This window comes from Atractosteus spatula, chromosome 2 (genome assembly GCF_055471065.1).
Source record: "Atractosteus spatula isolate fAtrSpa1 chromosome 2, fAtrSpa1.hap1, whole genome shotgun sequence".
Lineage (NCBI taxonomy): Eukaryota > Metazoa > Chordata > Actinopteri > Semionotiformes > Lepisosteidae > Atractosteus > Atractosteus spatula.
Genome location: NC_142707.1, coordinates 12691874 through 12711808, shown reverse-complemented (window position 1 = coordinate 12711808; position 19935 = coordinate 12691874). Strand labels below are relative to the sequence as shown.

Below are 19935 nucleotides of genomic sequence, written 5' to 3'. Positions count from 1 at the left end.
AGTCCAGTCAGTCAGTCTGTCTGTCTGTCTGTGTCAGTCCAGTCAGTCAGTCTGTCTGTCTGTCTGTGTCAGTCCAGTCAGTCAGTCTGTCTGTCTGTGTGTGTCAGTCCAGTCAGTCTGTCTGTCTGTGTGTGTCAGTCCAGTCAGTCTGTCTGTCTGTCTGTCTGTGTGTGTCAGTCCAGTCAGTCTGTCTGTCTGTCTGTCTGTCTGTCTGTCTGTGTCAGTCCAGTCAGTCCAGTCTGTCTGTCTGTCTGTGTCAGTCCAGTCAGTCAGTCTGTCTGTCTGTCTGTGTCAGTCCAGTCAGTCAGTCTGTCTGTCTGTGTGTGTCAGTCCAGTCAGTCTGTCTGTCTGTGTGTGTCAGTCCAGTCAGTCTGTCTGTCTGTCTGTCTGTGTGTGTCAGTCCAGTCAGTCTGTCTGTCTGTCTGTCTGTGTGTGTCAGTCCAGTCAGTCTGTCTGTCTGTCTGTCTGTCTGTCTGTCTGTGTCAGTCCAGTCAGTCTGTCTGTCTGTCTGTGTCAGTCCAGTCAGTCTGTCTGTCTGTCTGTGTCAGTCCAGTCAGTCTGTCTGTCTGTCTGTCTGTCTCAGTCCAGTCAGTCTGTCTGTCTGTCTGTCTGTCTGTCTGTCTGTCTGTCTGTCTGTCTGTCTGTCTGTCTGTCTGTCTGTCTGTCTGTCTGTCGTCAGTCCAGTCAGTCTGTCTGTCTGTGTCAGTCCAGTCAGTCTGTCTGTCTGTGTCAGTCCAGTCAGTCTGTCTGTCAGTCCAGTCTGTCAGTCCAGTCTGTCAGTCTGTCTGTCTGTCTGTCTGTCTGTGTGTGTGTGTGTGTGTGTCAGTCCAGTCTGTCTGTCTGTCTGTCTGTCTGTCTGTCTGTCTGTCTGTCTGTCTGTCTGTGTGTGTGTGTGTGTGTGTGTGTCAGTACTGTCAGTCTGTAAGTCCTATCAGTCCTGTCAGTGTATGTGACAGTACTGTCCGTCTGTCTCTGTATGTGTCAGCCCGTCAGAGTCTCAGCCCGGTCAGTTTGTACCTGCATGTCCTGTTCCTGCTCTTCAATGGTCTCTTGCACTAGACCCTGCAGGCGGTTCTCGAAGGTCCTGCTCTCCTCAATCACCAACAGGGACTCCTCACTGAGAAACATGACATTTCAAACTCTGTCACCACACAGTGTCACACAGCACACACACACTGTCACCATACAGTGTCACACAGCACACACACACTGTCACCACAGTACAAGCTGGTGTAGACTGTACATAAAGCACAAAGCCAACAGCAGACAGTCTGTCCCATAGGTACTCAGCACGAAGACGTACTGGGAAGAAACGCGCTCTGCTCTCACCAGCTCAAAGTGGGGTCCAGGCTGGCCCTCTGTGGGGGGCGAGCGAGCAGCGAGCGGGGGGCAGGAAGTGGAGGCGTGGGGGTGCCCACACGACAACTGGGAGCCCCCACCTCAGGACTGCCACTCACAGGACTGCGCACCTTGCTCTGAGGAAGAGGAGGGACGGGTGGGGGTAACACAGGAGTGACAAAGCAGGAGGGAGGCAGAGAGAGTGAACGCAGATTTACTTGACAGGGCTGTGCAAAATGACCACTATGCACTGTAGAGAGATTCACAGGACAGTACAGTAAAATGCAATACATCACAGTATAGGAATGTACAGCTGTACAGAAGGTGAAAAGTAAAGCACAGTTCTGTATACTGCTGTAGACTATAGTGCCTATAGCTCAGGACAGTTTAGTGTAACTCAGAGTAGTACAGTATAGCATAACTGACTACGATACAGTACAGTGTAGCACAGCTCCAAAGAGTAGTGTAAAGTACAGTATAGTACAGTTTACTATAGCTTCAAACAGTCCAGTATAGTATAGCTCGCAACAGTACAGTAAAGCACATCTATAACTCATGATGGTACAGTATAGTAAAATATACAGTAGCTCAGTACAGTACAGTTCAGAACAGTGTGGTACAGGCAGTATAGTGGAGGACAGAGCAGTGCAGTACGGTATAAGACTCACACAGGCGACCTTCAGCAGGTTCCACAGCTCCTTCTGCCGCCGTTCCTGCAGACTCATAACAGTGCGCTCACTCTCCGCCATCCTGAGCACCACGCCCTCAACACGCGGCAGCAGCTCCATGACCCGCGCACGACACACTACTGTCTTACTGCAGCACACAGAGAGAGAGACACACAACTGTCTTACTGCAGCACAGAGAGAGACACACACACTACTGTCTTACTGCAGCACACAGTGAGAGAGACACACACTACTGTCTTACTGCAGCACAGTGAGAGAGACACACACTACTGTCTTACTGAGGCACAGAGAGAGACACACACTACTGTCTTACTGCAGCACAGAGAGAGACACACACACTACTGTCTTACTGAGGCACAGAGAGAGACACACACTACTGTCTTACTGCAGCACAGAGAGAGACACACACACTACTGTCTTACTGCAGCACAGAGAGAGACACACACACTACTGTCTTACTGAGGCACAGAGAGAGAGACACACACTACTGTCTTACTGCAGCACAGAGAGAGACACACACTACTGTCTTACTGCAGCACAGAGAGAGAGACACACACTACTGTCTTACTGCAGCACAGAGAGAGAGACACACACTACTGTCTTACTGCAGCACAGAGAGAGAGACACACACTACTGTCTTACTGCAGCACAGAGAGAGAGAGAGACACACGGCACACTGACCTCAGGTGCGTGTAGAAGTCACGGAGCTTCTTCTCGTAGAACTGCACAGCCTGAACCACCAGCCGCACAATATCCTGACAGTCACCACTGCTGCGCTGGTCTGAGAGCAGGGGATAGCAGGGAGAGAGAATGGGACAGGGTCACTGTCAATTCTCACTGTCAGACACAGAGACAGGTGAGAGAGAATGAGACAGGGTCACTCTCTCAGACACAGAGACAGGGGAGAGAGAATGGGACAGGGTCACTCTCTCAGACAGACAGGGGAGAGAGAATGAGACAGGGTCACTCTCTCAGACTCAGAGACAGGGGAGAGAGAATGAGACAGGGTCACTCTCTCAGACTCAGAGACAGGGGAGAGAATGGGACAGGGTCACTCTCTCAGACAGACAGGGGAGAGAGAATGAGACAGGGTCACTCTCTCAGACACAGAGACAGGGGAGAGAGAATGAGACAGGGTCACTCTCTCAGACTCAGAGACAGGGGAGAGAGAATGAGACAGGGTCACTCTCACAGACTCAGAGACAGGGGAGAGAGAATGAGACAGGGTCACTCTCTCAGACACAGAGACAGGGGAGAGAGAATGGGACAGGGTCACTCTCTCAGACTCAGAGACAGGGGAGAGAGAATGAGACAGGGTCACTCTCACAGACTCAGAGACAGGGGAGAGAGAATGAGACAGGGTCACTCTCTCAGACTCAGAGACAGGGGAGAGAGAATGGGACAGGGTCACTCTCAGACTCAGAGACAGGGGAGAGAGAATGGGACAGGGTCTCTCTCTCAGACTCAGAGACAGGGGAGAGAGAATGGGACAGGGTCACTCTCTCAGACTCAGAGACAGGGGAGAGAGAATGGGACAGGGTCACTCTCTCAGACTCAGAGACAGGGGAGAGAGAATGAGACAGGGTCACTCTCACAGACTCAGAGACAGGGGAGAGAGAATGAGACAGGGTCACTCTCTCAGACTCAGAGACAGGGGAGAGAGAATGGGACAGGGTCACTCTCAAACGCACAGAGACAGGGGAGAGAGAATGGGACAGGGTCACTCTCTCAGACTCAGAGACAGGGGAGAGAGAATGAGACAGGGTCACTCTCTCAGACATAGAGACAGGTGAGAGAGAATGAGACAGGGTCACTCTCTCAGACACAGAGACAGGTGAGAGAGAATGAGACAGGGTCACTCTCTCAGACTCAGAGACAGGGGAGAGAATGGGACAGGGTCACTCTCTCAGACACAGAGACAGGGGAGAGAGAATGAGACAGGGTCACTCTCTCAGACTCAGAGACAGGGGAGAGAGAATGAGACAGGGTCACTCTCACAGACTCAGAGACAGGGGAGAGAGAATGAGACAGGGTCACTCTCAGACACAGAGACAGGGGAGAGAGAATGGGACAGGGTCACTCTCACAGACTCAGAGACAGGGGAGAGAGAATGGGACAGGGTCACTCTCTCAGACTCAGAGACAGGGGAGAGAGAATGGGACAGGGTCACTCTCTCAGACACAGAGACAGGGGAGAGAATGGGACAGGGTCACTCTCTCAGACTCAGAGACAGGGGAGAGAATGGGACAGGGTCACTCTCTCAGACACAGAGACAGGGGAGAGAGAATGAGACAGGGTCACTCTCTCAGACTCAGAGACAGGGGAGAGAGAATGAGACAGGGTCACTCTCACAGACTCAGAGACAGGGGAGAGAGAATGAGACAGGGTCACTCTCAGACACAGAGACAGGGGAGAGAGAATGGGACAGGGTCACTCTCACAGACTCAGAGACAGGGGAGAGAGAATGGGACAGGGTCACTCTCTCAGACTCAGAGACAGGGGAGAGAGAATGGGACAGGGTCACTCTCTCAGACACAGAGACAGGGGAGAGAATGGGACAGGGTCACTCTCTCAGACTCAGAGACAGGGGAGAGAGAATGGGACTGGGTCAGTCTCTCAGACACAGAGACAGGGGAGAGAGAATGAGACAGGGTCACTCTTACAGACTCAGAGACAGGGGAGAGAGAATGGGACCGGGTCACTCTTTCAGACACAGAGACAATTCTTTAATTCTTGTGTCTCACCTCTGGGCTTCTCCCTGAGCTTGCGGTACAGTTCCATGGCCTTCCCTTCCCTTCATGAGGCGGAGCGCAGGAAGTGAAGGGGGGGGGGGGGGGAGAGAGGATGAGAGGAGGAAATGAAATCTAAAAAATCTAAAAGACCCTGTGATGTGGTGTGGCTGCTGATGGCCCCCTGCATGTCTTCCACCTTGAATTATTCACATTCAAATCCAAGGAGCTGTACTAGCAGGATTTATGAAATACAGTGCTGCCGAAGCAGATACAATTAACACAACATTTACAACAAAATCATATTAACAGAAACATACAACAGAAACGGTGCTGCCTGCAATGTGTTCAAAGAGGACTGGCTCAAGGCTCGGGGGAGTGGGTGGGAGAACTCTACCAACACCCCCTCATTCTCCCCTGTTTGCACTTGCAGGGTTTCTAGGTGCCTGCCCAGATGTGACACACAGAGCTGTTCATTCAAAGTTACAAAGCTTATATGTGTCAACATTAAATTCTAAAACGTTGCATAGAGCTCCTTCTGTGCACCCTTCTCTGATACCCCTCACTGTCTCTGTTTCTCTGCTCTTCCTATCTGCCTCACTTTCTCTCCACCTCTTTCTCTCAGTGACGTCTTTGCGAGAGCCACTCTCCTCCCTATGTTTCCCCCACAACTGCCTCTTACTCACAGAGTGTCTAGAGCCTCCACATATCTCCAAGGCTGTCTCTGTAGGTCCACAATGTCGGTCTGCAGTGACATCATCTGCTCGTCGAGTTGCTGGACTTCCTCTGCCTGTGAGGCACAGAGAGAGAGACTCAGTATGCTATATACTGTAAGTGTCAGTCAATACTACTAACCTTGGTGTGGGCAATCTTAGGATACTTACAGTAGGATGCTTTTAATTCTCAAAACACATCAGCTCCAAATTGCAATCTTAAGGTTTCAATTTAATTTGATCACCATTCTCATCTTTTTTTGTCTGTGTTCTTTTGTGTAGCTTTGATTGTTTGATCTTTTAGGGACTAAGTAAAATTATCACCCAGCAGGGCATGAAAGAGTGCATCTGGTGACTGTCCTGGTAACCTGCCTCATTCTAAAGCCTTCAAGCCCAACAGCTGTGAAACTCGAGGATGGAGCAGGTGAAAGAGCAGCACTGGTGTGTCAACTCGAATTCTCGCGGTGCCCAGCCTGGCGACCCCCCTGTTTGGATACTGCTGTGCAAGACGCACGCTCGCCGGACGTCCACATCGCCCGGTTAAGCATGTAAAACATGCAGGTAAGTAGTTTAAAACATGCTGACCTGCCCGCAGCTCAGCGCTGTCTGCTCCATCACCTTCCAGGCCAGCATCATCTTCTCTGAGGCTGCAGGGGGAGAGATTGAAATTAGTCACGTTTCTCCAGACCCCAGACCCAGATCCCAACAGGGCGGGGCAGGGCACCACTGTGAGGGCTGCGGGTGCAGAACGGGCACCAGGAGGACAGGGCTTTCTAGACTTTCCGGTGAACAGAGGCTCTTGTGGTCTGCCGGGCGCCTGCAGGCTCGCAGCGACAAGGCAGGGAAGTGCTGCAGCTGCAGCCTAACTCTCCCACAAGGCCTTAAAAGACTCAGGTGGGCGGGCCGGGGGCGCTCATTCTCCCCATGCAGCACAGGAGCTGAGCCCAGATGTGGAGGGTACATGACAAAAAACCTCCCTGTCCTCTGCGCTGTCCCTGCTCCCCTGTCCTCCTCTCCCACTCCCTCCCTCCCTCGCCCCCCCCCCCCCCGCACTCTCCGCACCGATCCCGCTGCCCCGCTGCTCCTGGTACTTGTCGATGTCGATGTGCAGGCTGGTCTTGAAGAACTCCAGCTTGGCGCGCAGCCGCTGGTGCATCGAGATCATCTCGTTCTTCTGCTTGGACAGCGTGCCGTTGTGGCGCAGCAGGCTCATGCTGGGGGGAGGGGGTCAGAGGTCAGGGCAGGCGAGGGGAAAGAGAGAGGAAGCAAAGGGAGCGCATGATTTAGGCACGTGCTTAAAGGGGAACTGCAACACTATTTTTACATGTCGGGGTTAGAAAGAATCACTCAAGGACCTGATGAATCACTCAGTCACATCAAAGAACTGATGAGGGATGAAAGACTGATGAGATTGATGAGTGCATGTCTCACCACAATAAAAGCAAAAGGATCACAGTAACTTGTAAAACCTCCAATTTACATTACAAACCAGACGACAAACCAGATGTTCCGCAATTCAGAACGAGGCAACAAGGCTTCCGGTGATGTGAAGCGGCCCTGTGACATTGTAAACAAGCAGGCTTGTGAATCCATCTCTTTTAATCCAACAGAAATATAGCACTCAACTTCGAGACGGCTTTGCCGACAAATACTACTTAATTGTTAACTGTGCATGCAGATTACTTTGGAACATTTCTGCGTTGAAATGTCGGCTGCACGACCTGTACTTATTTGCTCATGCGTCGCATTAGTGAGTACAGTGACTAGTGAGCAGGAAGGGCTGCTTCACGTCACAGCTCCAGGGAACTCTCACTCTTGCTCATGGTGAGGCCGGGGGTTTGCAACAGCCTGGCGACTTACAGTACTTCCACAAAATTCACAATTTCATGCTTAATTCGGAATTCGTTAAAGTTTTCTACAATGTCAATGAATTTATTTTGTTGCAGAGAATTAATAACGTCTGAGAAATTGGGACTGCGGTTCCCCTTTCACATACAGCATGCCTGGTTAATGCAGGTGTTTAATATGCAGTACACACGTTTAATACACACTGCACAAGTTTAATATGTGGTGTACGTTTCATATGGTGAACATGATTCATATACAGCACACCTTTGTCATAGGTAGTAGAAGTGTTAAATATGCAGTATCCGTGTTCAAAATGTCCAGCATGTATTTACAGTACATGTGTAATATATGGTGCATGTGTTTAATTCATGGTACGTGCACACCTGTAATTCTCTAGAGACATGCCATTAAAGCCTTTCTATCTAAAGCTGACAGAGAAAGGGAGATAGGAGTGTGTATAGCGCCTTACAGAGCAGCCTTCTGCCCCTGCTGCAGTCGCTGCCAGTCCTCCTTCAGCATGCGGATGCAGTGCCAGGCCTGGCCCCAGGTGCGCCGCAGGGGGCTGTATGCCAGCACCCGCTTCGGGTCCTTCTCTGAGGACAGACACAGGGGAGTCAGGCAGAGAGACAGGACTGACAGACACACAGGCATAGATACGCACAGCAAACACACAGGTCAGACAGGAGGCACAGACACACAGACCACCTAAACATGCAGAAAGGGTTCAGACGTACACTAGATAGACAAACAGGGTAAGGCAGAAAGAAAGAGAGGGACAAGCACAGGTAGGGCATGCAGAGACACCTTGACGCACAGAGAGAGGGAGGGAGGAAGAGGGAGGGAAAGAAAGACACAAAGACAGTCAGAAAAAGCATACAGGAAGGAAGGCTAGAGAGCTAATCTATAACTCCTCTATCATCAGGTGACTCTTAAGGAAGCTCAGTCAAGCTATTCAGGAGTGAAGAAGCTTGGGCTAGCTCACATCAGCTCCCCTGTCGCCAGAGCAACCCTGCAGAGCAGCTCAGCGGAGCTCTGATCAGCTCTCGCGCGCTCACAGCGCGCTCAGCGGTGGTACTCACGGACGAAGGCGATGTTGTCAGGCAGCGGCCGGGGAGTGAACTGGGGCTCGTAGCTGCCGCGGCTCCGGTCGAACAGGAAGACCAGCGGCGTGTCTGTGCGCCGCCCGTCAATCAGCTGGCCGGGACACACAGGGGTTAGACTATGATGACCGGCCATCACTGGCTTGCATCGCCAACACTGCTGCGGTGATCTAGTGCAGTGGCCATTAGTTCAGTCAAGTCTCTCTGTTTCACTGCATTTGAGCTTTCCTTTAATTTCACGGCCTCTGTATTATGAATAACGTATTTCTTGGCACATTCATTTTGCAGATTTTTAATCAACAGAAAATATCTTACTTGTAAAATGTTCTTACGCCTGTAATCTGTCTGTCCTAGAAATACCCCAGTAGAAACCCTTCTCCCTCCCTTCCCCATCTGTCATGCTCTGTACCCCTCTAAGGGTTTTACAATTGCCCTTAAACCACAGACACGCAGGGCAGACAACATTACGTCCACTTTAAATTTAAGACATGCACTTGTACTAGTCTGACTACTGTTTTCTGAATGCCCCCACAGAGAAATAAGAGTAGTGAAATAAGTGAGTGAGGTTCGTTTAAGCTTTGTCAGTTCAAGCTAATTGTCCCAAATAGTTCATTAACACCGAATAACTGTTCCAATGGTCTGCTTGTTGGTAAGAATACTAACACATGTCCAGAGTTTCCAGCATATGGTTTGTAAGCACCCATATTCATCTCCACAGAAATATAATGCTTAATCAAAAAAATCATTTCTTTCACATCAGGGGAAATCTTGTCTTTCTAACAATGAAGGCATGTCAACACTCAGCTCCGCTCCCTACCTTTCTCTCTCTGTGTGTCTTGCTGCCACGCCCTCTTTCCCACTGCCCCACCCTCTGTACCTCACTGCCCCACCCACTATATCTTGCTGACCTATCCTCATTCTCTCACTACTTGCCCTCTCGCACGGCCCCGCCCCCTGTCTCTCTTCCCTGCCCTGTTTTGCTCTTACTCTGTAATCCACAGCACACTGCGTCGCCTCTTTCTGGGGGTCCAGCGTCATCCCCGCCTCCAGCAGCAGCTCCTGATTGGCCACCTCGATCTTGGTGTCAATGGCGATTCGCTCCTGCAGGGAGGCCACGCCCTCGTCGCTCTGCACCGGATAGGTCAAGATCTCGGCAGTCACCATGTTCAGCACATGGACCAGCTGGAGAGAGAGAAAGATGGACAGAGAGAAGACTGTGTATTTATTACCCAACGCACTCATCTCCTTCATAACAGTTTTGTCAACACCAAAGTAACCTTTTCATACCTCCAGAGAGAAGCAGAGACAGGGAGAAGGAAGGGGAGAGATAGGGAAGATAATGCCTTAGGCCCTATCACTGCCTCTGTAACTGAGTGCCTCTGGCCCTCAGTGTCTCAGTGCCTCTGGCCCTCAGTGTCTCAGTGCCTCTGTAACTGAGTGCCTCTGACCCTCGCTGTCTCACTGCCTCTGTAACTGAGTGCCTCTGACCCTCGCTGTCTCACTGCCTCTGTAATTGGGTGCCTCTGACCCTCACTGTCTCACTGCCTCTGTAACTGAGTGCCTCTGGCCCTCAGTGTCTCAGTGCCTCTGACCCTCGCTGCCTCACTGCCTCTGTCACTGAGTGCCTCTGACCCTCGCTATCTCACTGCCTCTGTCACTGAGTGCCTCTGGCCCTCAGTGTCTCAGTGCCTCTGACCCTCGCTGTCTCACTGCCTCTGTAACTGAGTGCCTCTGGCCCTCAGTGTCTCAATGCCTCTGACCCTCGCTGTCTCACTGCCTCTGTCACGGAGTGCCTCTGACCCTCAGTGTCTCAGTGCCTCTGGCCCCCAGTGTCCCAGTGCCTCTGTGACTGAGTGGCGCAGTGCCTTTGTCTGTCTGTGCCCCTGGCCCTCACTGTCTCCGGGCCCCACACTGTCTCAGAGCTCCTGGCCCTCAGTACTTCTCTGACCTTGAGGTCCAGGATGTCGTCCAGTGCCCTGAAGCAGCCGTGGGGTCCGTACTGGGGGTCGCTGCCTCGCTCGCGGGGGTTCCACTTCAACATCAGCTGCAGCCAGCGCTCCAGCTTCTCGGACAGCAGCCTGGACACAGGAAACGCGGCACTCAGCAGCCAAAAAAAACCTCAACTCCATAATATAACAGTGCTTTCTTTCATTGCAAGTTGCTCACAAAACAAAACGCACGATCACATGCGACACTGTAGATATCAACAGAGCAGGCAAAGCGCAGTAGTCTCCACAACTACAAGACGAGACTACTCCAATGTAGTCTGTACACCTAGACTAGGAGCCAGGAACAGCCACAGCAGGGTGCTCTGCTGCCCCCTGGTGCCCAGTGCGAGGCTCACCGGTTGAGATTGTTAGGCTGGGGCAGGTGCTTGGAGAACTTCACCTCTCCGGACAGGTCCTCGTACACCACGATGTCATCCTCGTGCTTCTGCTTCAGCTTGGTGTGCCTGGGAGAGAAGAGGACAGAAGGGGACCAATGGAGAGAGAAAGGGGGGATGAGGAAAGAAAGGAGGAGAAAGAGAGGGAAGGGGACAAGGGACAATGGTGGGCGTAGAGAACGAGGAAGAGGAACAGGAAGATCAAGGAGCAGTGGGGTCGAGTGGGAGAGGGAGGAAAGGAAAGAGGGGAGCACGGGCAGAGAGGCACCAGGAAAGCGGGGCATGGGAGTGCCAGGGTGTGCCCGAAGACAGCAGAGAGAGAGAGAGACAAGGGAAAAAAGAGTAGTGACTCCCCGTGCTCCGGGATCAACGCTGACGACAAAGGAAAAATCTGCGCCTGTCTGATATCTCCCACTCCTTCCCTCCCCCAGAGCAGAGACCAAAAAGGCAAGAAAACATTGTAATCAGAACCGGGCCTCACCCTCACACTGGGCACCCTGCATGACTGGGGAACGCCAGGAGCCACCCAGGCTTTTCTGGGAACAGACCGCATGGAGAACGAGGCTGTGGTCACTGCGAGATTGGCACCCTGCCTCCTCCGTGCTGGAGCGCCTCCATTAAAAACGAACCCAGCTCCCCTTCTCGTTATCAAACCACGCACTCGGCACAGAACCAACCCTGAAGCCCCCCTTGACCGTTCTCTCCCATGGCTTTCCAGAGCAGGGCCAGAGTGACGCTGCACAGACTCAGCTGATGGCCATCGGAGGGCACTTGGCGTCACTCAGGGCTGCACTGACCTCTGCTCCAGATGAGCTGACTCTCTATTTGTTTAACACGATGCCCGGGCGCTTTCCTGGGACATCTCTGTGATCGCTCTTTCGTAGTCTCCGAAATGACGCACCATTTCCTAAATCCTCCAAGAGGCTCAGGCTTTCGTATAAGCCTTAGTTTTCCATTCCTCTGAGTGCTCCATGCCTCAGAAACAGCTATTTCTGAGTAGATCAGGAAAATAAACAGAAAATGCAATAACAACCTTCCCGGAGCCTCTTTTCTTTGTCGTTCTTGTACCTGGTGATCAGAACCCATAGATCCATACGAAGTGTCTCTTGCCTTCAGCTACTGCAGTGCTTCAATACAGGCAGGTCTGCAGGCCAGGCGGCACTCATACAACACAGTGGGGTTTGCAGGGTATTGTTAATGTGGCTCTAGGATTTGTTAGGCACGATTTTCAAATTGTGAAGAGCGCCGCCGCTGCTGTTTATACTGTAAAGCAATCTTTTCATTAAAACCCCCCATTCTTGGAAGAAGGGTCCTTCCAGTTTGCCCACAGACAGGGGCATGAAAGCCCAATATTCCGGCAGTGTCCTCTTCCGTCACGGAGCAGTCGGCAGTTTTCTGTTCCTGTCACATGCTGAAGACGCATTCCGACACTTCAGACGAGATTTCGCCCCAGTGCAGACCTGCTCCGGGCACTGAAATGCACCTCCTGCCCACGCTGGGACTGTTTCGCACACTATTCCCCTCTGCCGTTCGGATACGTGCAACGCGCATCCCAGCATTCCAATAGGCAAAACTTTGGAAATCCAAGATTTCCAGAGTACGAAGGCACAGGCTGTAACCATTAGTCTACAGATGGATTTTTCCTGATTCTTTATCAGGCTGCTATTCCAGGGGCCGATGTGGAGGGTGTACCCAGGAATATCTAGGAAGGTGGAGGTGTGTGTGTGTGTGTGAGGGGTCTTTACCAGGGCACAGGCTGCCAGGTGGGCAGGAAAGGGCGGAACCCGGTGATGCACTCGAACACCAGCGTGCCGAAGCTCCAGTAATCCACCGTCACCGTGTACTTCTGCTGCTCCAGCAGCTCCGGGGCCTGGGATCCAGGGTGGAGAGACACGGAAAGGGAGGAAGACAGAAGGCATGAGAGATGGGGCAAAATTATTATATGTTTTTCATCGGGAAGGCTGAATCACGGTTATACATAGAAAACACATGAGGTAATCTAGAGAATACGGCTCAAATTTCCTTTTCTTATCTGTCGCAAATGAATCACTTCCCCAGGCCCTAGCCCAGGTGGGAAGGAAAAACTGCACAAGCCCGCCGCCCGCCCGACCGCCCCCCGGTGTGGTCTCACCAGGTATTGCAACGTGCCCACGAAGGACGTGCACAGGCTGCTCTGGTCCAGCTCCTTGGCGTAGCCCAGGTCAATGATCTTGTGGATCAGCTGAGAGACGCAGAGAGGGACCGTGAGGGAGGAAATACAAGCACACTACACTCTATAGGGCTTTAAAAGATGATTAGAGAAAGAGAGTGTGTTGGTGGCTGAGATGAGATTTAGCCAGTCAGGAGTGAGGAGTGTAACTGTAGTGTGTGAGTGTGCCAGTGGTGTGTGGAGCTACATGCTTGCAGTGTCTTGGGGAGGCATGTGTGTGCGTGTGCGCAGTGTCTTTTGGAGGCGTGTGTGTCCGCGCGCGCAGTGTCTTGGGGAGGCGTGTGTGTGTGTGTGCGCGCAGTGTCTTGGGGAGGCGTGTGTGTGAGCGCACGCGCAGTGTCTTGGGGAAGCGTGTGTGCGTGTGTGTGCGCGCAGTGTCTTGGGGAGGTGTGTGTGCGCGCGCGCGCAGTGTCTTGGGGAGGCGTGTGTGTGCGCGTGCGCGCAGTGTCTTGGGGAGGCGTGTGTGTGCGCGCGCGCAGTGTCCTGGGGAGGCGTGTGTGTGTGTGTGTGCGCGCAGTGTCCTGGGGAGGCGTGTGTGTGTGTGTGCGTGCGCGCAGTGTCTTGGGGAGGCGTGTGTGTGTGTGTGTGCGCGCAGTGTCTTGGGGAGGCGTGTGTGTGCGTGCGCGCAGTGTCTTGGGGAGGCGTGTGTGTGCGTGCGCGCAGTGTCTTGGGGAGGCGTGTGTGTGCACGCGCGCGCAGTGTCTTGGGGAGGCGTGTGTGTGCGCGTGCGCGCAGTGTCCTGGGGAGGCGTGTGTGTGTGTGTGCCCGCAGTGTCTTGGGGAGGCGTGTGTGTGCGTGCGCGCAGTGTCTTGGGGAGGCGTGTGTGTGCGTGCGCGCAGTGTCTTGGGGAGGCGTGTGTGTGCGCGCGCGCAGTGTCTTGGGGAGGCGTGTGTGTGCGCGCGCGCAGTGTCTTGGGGAGGCGTGTGTGTGTGTGCGCGCAGTGTCTTGGGGAGGCGTGTGTGCGCGCAGTGTCTTGGGGAGGCGTGTTTGAGTGTGCGCGCAGTGTCTTGGGGAGGTGTGTGTGTGCAGTGTACAGTGTCTTGGGGAGGTGTGTGTGTGTGCAGTGTACAGTGTCTTGGGGAGGCATGTGTGTGTGCGCGTGGCGTCTTGGGGAGGCGTGTGTGTGCAGTGTACGGTGTCTTGGGGAGGCATGTGCACAGTGTGTCAAGGATGCACCAAGGCCTCACTCTCTTCTCCCCCTGCTGCAGGACGATATTCTCAGGTTTGAGGTCACGATGGATGATCCGGTTCTTGTGGAGATAGCGCAGTGCAGAGGCTGGAAGGAAGGAAGCAATTAAAACAACATTACACAGTTATAACTCAGACTTAACTGTATCTATTAGTGTGTGTGAGCCAGAGTACATATCGGTGTGCATCACTGAGCGAAGTATGTATGCGATTATGTGCGGCAAAACACAGAGCAGAAAAAGGAGCAGACACCAACACAACAGCATCTGGTGCAGGGCCCGACTCAGACACTCATGGAGATGCCTAACATTCATGTGGAAATGTTTAGGAAAACTGGAGGAACGGTTTTCCCCCACATTTTCTAAACCAGACTGGACTGCAGCAGTGGTTCCTGGTCAGTGCTAGTGAAATGGACAGGAAACAGCAGCTGAGCGGCAGTGAGTGGGAAACATCAAGGGCTCTGGCACACAAGAACGGTGGTGGAGAGTCATGACTCTGGTTAATGTCACATGGTGATGTCAGCACCAGGGCGTGTCTGTAGGAGCAGGGAGAGCCCTGGTACGGGGTCCCACACCCTACACCAGAGGAAGAGACGCACACTCATTTCCACATCCCTGCGCTCACTCCCCCTGCGAGAGCGCACTGACTGGGATTTCCACAACAGGCGTCCTACGGCAGGACAGGCCGGGCTGCTTCTGTTTACATGGTCAGGGTTCAGGCTCTCTGCCAGTTTTCCCAATTCTAAAAGACCCGGCGGGTTTTGTGTGCCAGTGTCTGCGCCGGCGGGGGGGAGGCTGTGCGAGTTACGCGTGGGGCTGTGCCCGCTCACGCACAGATGTCGGACAACAGGATCAGGACGGAGCCCTCTTGCATGCCGCAGCAGTTCTCCAGGGTGTTCAGGTACTGCACAGGGAAGATGGAGAAGGGAGGGTGAGCTTCACAGCCAAAGCATTTAATCATCTTCAGCAAAAGTTTCCTCTCTCCACTGTGAACATGACCTCCTCTCTGTCCCCTCTTTGCTCTTTACTCTTCCCCCCTGACCTGGAGGTTCACTAAGGTTGTCTCGGGGATCCCTGACCTTGTTCCACCCTCCCCAGCCCTGACCTCTGACCTCTGACCTTGCGGAGGTCGCCTCCTTGGCAGTATTCCATGGCCAGCAGGGGCAGATCATTGGTGGCCAGTCTCTGTAATCCCTCTGGCACCTCCCTCGCTGCCACCACGTTCTCATGGTTCAGCCTGAGAGCAAGAGAGACCGAACAGATTAACACCGAGAGGCACAAGGTATGGGGGGGAGAGAGAGGGAGAGCTGGCAGGAAGACAGAAGAGGGAGAAGACAGAAGTCCAGGGTAGGGTACAGAGAGAGAGAGAGAGAGAGAGATTCTTCCCTAAATTCAGAAATCTAGTCCCAGAGTTCCCACACCTGCCAGAATCACAACGGGTCCCAGTCCTACTGGGAGAGGGAGGAGGGAACTCAGTTGAACTGGCAGCCCAGTATGTGATCTCCTGTCACAGCCTGAGGAACAGTGAGTCTGTCTCCCAATAATGCTCCATCCGCCTACAGTATATGTCAATATTCTATAATATGTCTTTGTTGTAAATGTCTGTAATAGGTCTGTAGATTTTATTTTACTTTTATTTTGTGTTTTGTTCCATGTTAATTTTATTATTTTATTTGCTTTGGCAACACTGATTGTACCCATCGGTCATGCTAATAAAGCACATTGAATTGAATTGAATTGAAATTGAGAGAGAGGGCAGGAAGAGAGGAGAAGAGAGGGGTACAGTGTACAAGAAGAGAGAGGGATAGGGCAGGAGACAGAGATCTGGCAGGAAGAAAGGAGGAGAGAGGGGTACAGTGTACAGGGAGGGCAGGAGAGAGAGAGCTGGCCAGAAGAGAGGAGGAGAGAGGGGTACAGTGTACAGGAAGAGAGAGGGAGAGGGCAGGAGACAGAGATCTGGCAGGAAGAAAGGAGGAGAGAGGGGTACAGTGTACAGAGAGAGGGCAGGAGAGATAGAGATGGCCAGAAGAGAGGAGGAGAGAGGGGTACAGTGTACAGAAAGGGAGAGGGAGAGGGCAGGAGATCTGGCTGGAAGAGAGGAGGAGAGAGGGGTACCGGGAGAGAGAGAGGTTGCACATGGAAAACGGGAGGAAAGTAGCGAATAGTTTGCAGAGACAAGGAAGAAGAGGAATGAATGCTTGAGTGCAGTAGAAGAGGAGAGAGGACCCAATTAGAGAGGATGGGAGGGAGAGTGACTGCAATCAAGGAGAGGAAGTAGAGAAGGAGGCGAGAGAGGCAGGCTAGAGAGACAGATTGTAAAGAATGACACTAGACAGAGGGACACTGAGCAGGAAGAGAGACAGGTTAAAAGAGAGTGACTCTGAACAGAGGGAGAGGGAGCAGAGGAAGGCAAATTAGAGTCAACGAGTTTAGAGAGAGGGAGAGGCAGATTGGACAGAGTGACTCTAGACGGAGAGAAACAGTAAACAGAGGGTAGTTTTAGTGTTGGTGTCCAGGCGACTACAGAGTTACACCCCTGGGCCAGACAGATACACCACAGGCCCTCTCGCTGCGCTCTGCCTCTCTCCCCACATATCAACACAATAATGGAAAGTGCTTTTAATAGTCATGGATGGAACAAAACAAACTGACCGTTTTACAGATTCTCTCATGAAAATCCAGTTCAACAACAATACACAGAAAAGATCCAGATGATAAAAATGTATCCATCAAAAATGAAATGGAATACTAACAACGCTGGAGACTGAGAACAGAAACGACAAAGACAATGATAATAAGAGCTGTGAAGTGGTTTTGAAAAGCTTATTGACTCATACCCAAAGGGCCAGTGAGTCCCCTGTGAGGTCAGAGCTGTGGTAAATCAGCCCATGACCCCTTGCTCCACCCCAGTGGCTCTGTAAGAGGGTACCACCTGCGGCCGTGGGGCAGTTACCCCTCCCCTCAGCTCACATAACCCAGAAGAAACCAGGAAGAGCTCGGGTCCGACCGGCCCCTGGGGCCTTGGGAAGGGCTCGAATCCTGACCCTAAGCTGTCCCGTCCCTGGGTAGGGGGACAAGTAAGCGAGATGGCTTATCTGTGCTTCCTGAAGGTTTGTTCACCGAGTCCAGCGACATAACGCACGCAGAAAACAGCAAGTTCCTTCTTCCGAGAGCAGCGCACTGTATCTGGCTGGGAACATCCTGTGAGTACAGTCGCAGCCCATTCTGCCTGGCACCACCCCCGCCAGCCCAACCAGTCTCACAACGCCATGCTCACGCAAGCACCCACAAAATACACAAAGCTCCAGCACGGCCTTGAGGTGGGCCCAACGCCACGACAGGCAGCGAAAAACAAGCTCACTATCATTACCCAGACACGTCATTCCCTTCCGACTTCAAATACATACTTCCAATTCCACGCTTCTCCTCGCAAAAGGGCAACGACCTGAGCTGTTCTTCTTAAAAGCCATACACAGGGTGGTGAGGTCCTCGCTGAAAATCACTGGGACCGAGCTAGCCTCCATCGACCGGATATATCTCGACCGCTGCCACAGCCGGGGCTCGAGCTATACTTCGGGACCCAGTTCACCCTGGCCACGATCTGTTTTCACCCCTGGGTTCTGGCAGGAGGTATCGCGGTATCAGAACACTGACGAATAGATTCAAAAACAGTTTCTTCCCCCAAGCAGTCCAGATCTTAAACAGCTCAAATTAACACCTGCACACATTAGCACCTGCACTTTAAGGGACTGCACTGTTTGCACTCGGTCCTGTCCTGGCTGTATTATAATGTCTATTGTCTGAATTTATTGTCCATGTCTGTTTGTCATTTGTGCATTTTTATTTCTTCCTCTAATGTTACTGGGCACAGCCGAACGAGTAAGCATTCCAATACACTTCTTGTATATGGCAAATAAAGAAAACTTGAATCTTAAGGTGTGATTTCAGGACATTTTGTCCGCTAAAGTATCTACCAATCTGATCATCTCCTCACTCAAAGACAGGCCATTGAGAACCCCAGGTATTTAAGATGCCTTACATAGAGAAATTATTAGAGAATGCTGTTGTTCATCAATTACACAAGTTAACAGCAACTTGTAAGTGTAGTGGATTACTTTTGAAAGTAATCTGGCAGTGAATGGGCACAGGGCACAACAGGACAGGGACAGCAGCATCTTCCAAAGGTCCTACCATTTCAGCTGGCACTGTGTGTTCATTTTCTTTTGTTTCTGTTTCAGCTGACATTGACAATAAAGTTGATGTTTTGCTCCGTTGCAAATAACACTCACAGTATCTTGTGTACTGTAAGGCTACGATGAAAATACATAAGGTAATACAATATAAATTAAATCATAATAAAGCTAATTAAGAGAGGAAAAGAAATAAGAAGAGGTTCTGATACGACTAATAGGTGACTTTCTAAGCGGGTCAGAATTGGCTGGAGTGTCAGACAGGTCTGAAGGTGTGCAGAAAGGACACAACTTCTCTTTGGCAGATGTGAAGCATGTGGCTGCGTGATTGGAGTTTGGTCTTATCAGGGATTTCGGCAATTCACACACGAGCTACACGAAGTGTGAATCAGCACATGCAAAATGATCACACGCTGTTTACTGTTCAGAAAAACCTTCACTGGAAACAATCTGGGAGATAATTATAGTTGTTTTAATCTGGCAAAATAAAACGCAAGGGTATAAAGACCACAGCTATTTTTAGCTGGTGGCGCGGTATTTATAGGGCCATGTTCTATCAGAACCAGGAGGCAGAGAGCCCGCTGCCACCTCCCTGCTCAACTGTTTGTCCCGAGCTGGCATCCTGCGGTGTCGTGGGGCTGGGGTTGGTGTTCCGTGTGAATTTTCAAAAAAGCATTTTTAATGTTTCTATTTAACAGGGTTTCCTGGTGACACAGACAACTGTCTGAACCACAGGCACCCTCCCCGGCCCACGTCTGATCCCACAAAACCAAACCACAGTGCGCACTGATCACTAACACACTCACACTGACACAAACACTGACACATGCCACCCCGCTCACACTCAAGGCACACTGCCGCACTACACTGGAACTGTAACACACTGAAATGCACTTTCAATATAGCACACTGCGCTACACTGTCAATATAGCACATTGCGCTACACTGTAACTGTAACAGACTGAGCTGCACTGTAACTGTATCGCACTGAGCTGCACTGTAACTGTAACGCACTGAGCTGCACTGTCAATATACTGTAGCACACTACGCTACACTGTAACTGTAACACACTGCGCTACACTGTAACTGTAACAGACTGAGCTGCACTGTAACTGTAACACACTGAGCTGCACTGTCAATATAGCACACTACGCTACACTGTAACTGTAACACACTGAGCTGCACTGTAACTGTAACGCACTGAGCTGCACTGTCAATATAGCACACTGCGCTACACTGTAACTGTAACAGACTGAGCTGCACTGTCAATATAGCACACTACGCTACACTGTAACTGTAACACACTGAGCTGCACTGTAACTGTAACACACTGAGCTGCACTGTAACTGTAACACACTGAGCTGCACTGTCAATATAGCACACTGCGCTACACTGTGCCACATTGTAACTGTAACACCCTGAGTTACACTGTAACTACTGTACAGCATGCTGCACTACATTGCAACTATAGCATACTCTGTTATACTGTATAGAGCAGTACTACACTGTTACATACTATAAGATACTGCACTATACTACATATCAACTA

The 19935-nt window shown here is 51.6% G+C and overlaps 1 protein-coding gene across 4 annotated transcripts in view; it reads right to left on the bottom strand.

Annotated features, from left to right (window-relative positions):
- Positions 1–19935, bottom strand: part of ikbkb (inhibitor of nuclear factor kappa B kinase subunit beta) — a 33109-nt gene that overhangs the window by 2658 nt on the left and 10516 nt on the right. For all 4 annotated transcript variants that reach the window (XM_088932653.1, XM_088932645.1, XM_088932630.1 and 1 more), the window contains exons 4-21: positions 15316–15433; positions 15031–15100; positions 14197–14285; positions 12932–13021; positions 12546–12670; positions 10762–10869; positions 10366–10495; positions 9405–9599; positions 8397–8511; positions 7787–7910; positions 6532–6683; positions 6055–6116; positions 5443–5546; positions 4772–4821; positions 2709–2808; positions 2007–2154; positions 1330–1475; positions 1018–1117 (exon numbers count right to left, since the gene is read on the bottom strand). In XM_088932653.1, the coding sequence (XP_088788779.1) occupies positions 1018–1117; positions 1330–1475; positions 2007–2154; positions 2709–2808; positions 4772–4821; positions 5443–5546; positions 6055–6116; positions 6532–6683; positions 7787–7910; positions 8397–8511; positions 9405–9599; positions 10366–10495; positions 10762–10869; positions 12546–12670; positions 12932–13021; positions 14197–14285; positions 15031–15100; positions 15316–15433 (2026 nt within the window). The remainder of the gene's footprint in view (positions 1–1017; positions 1118–1329; positions 1476–2006; positions 2155–2708; positions 2809–4771; positions 4822–5442; positions 5547–6054; positions 6117–6531; positions 6684–7786; positions 7911–8396; positions 8512–9404; positions 9600–10365; positions 10496–10761; positions 10870–12545; positions 12671–12931; positions 13022–14196; positions 14286–15030; positions 15101–15315; positions 15434–19935) is intronic.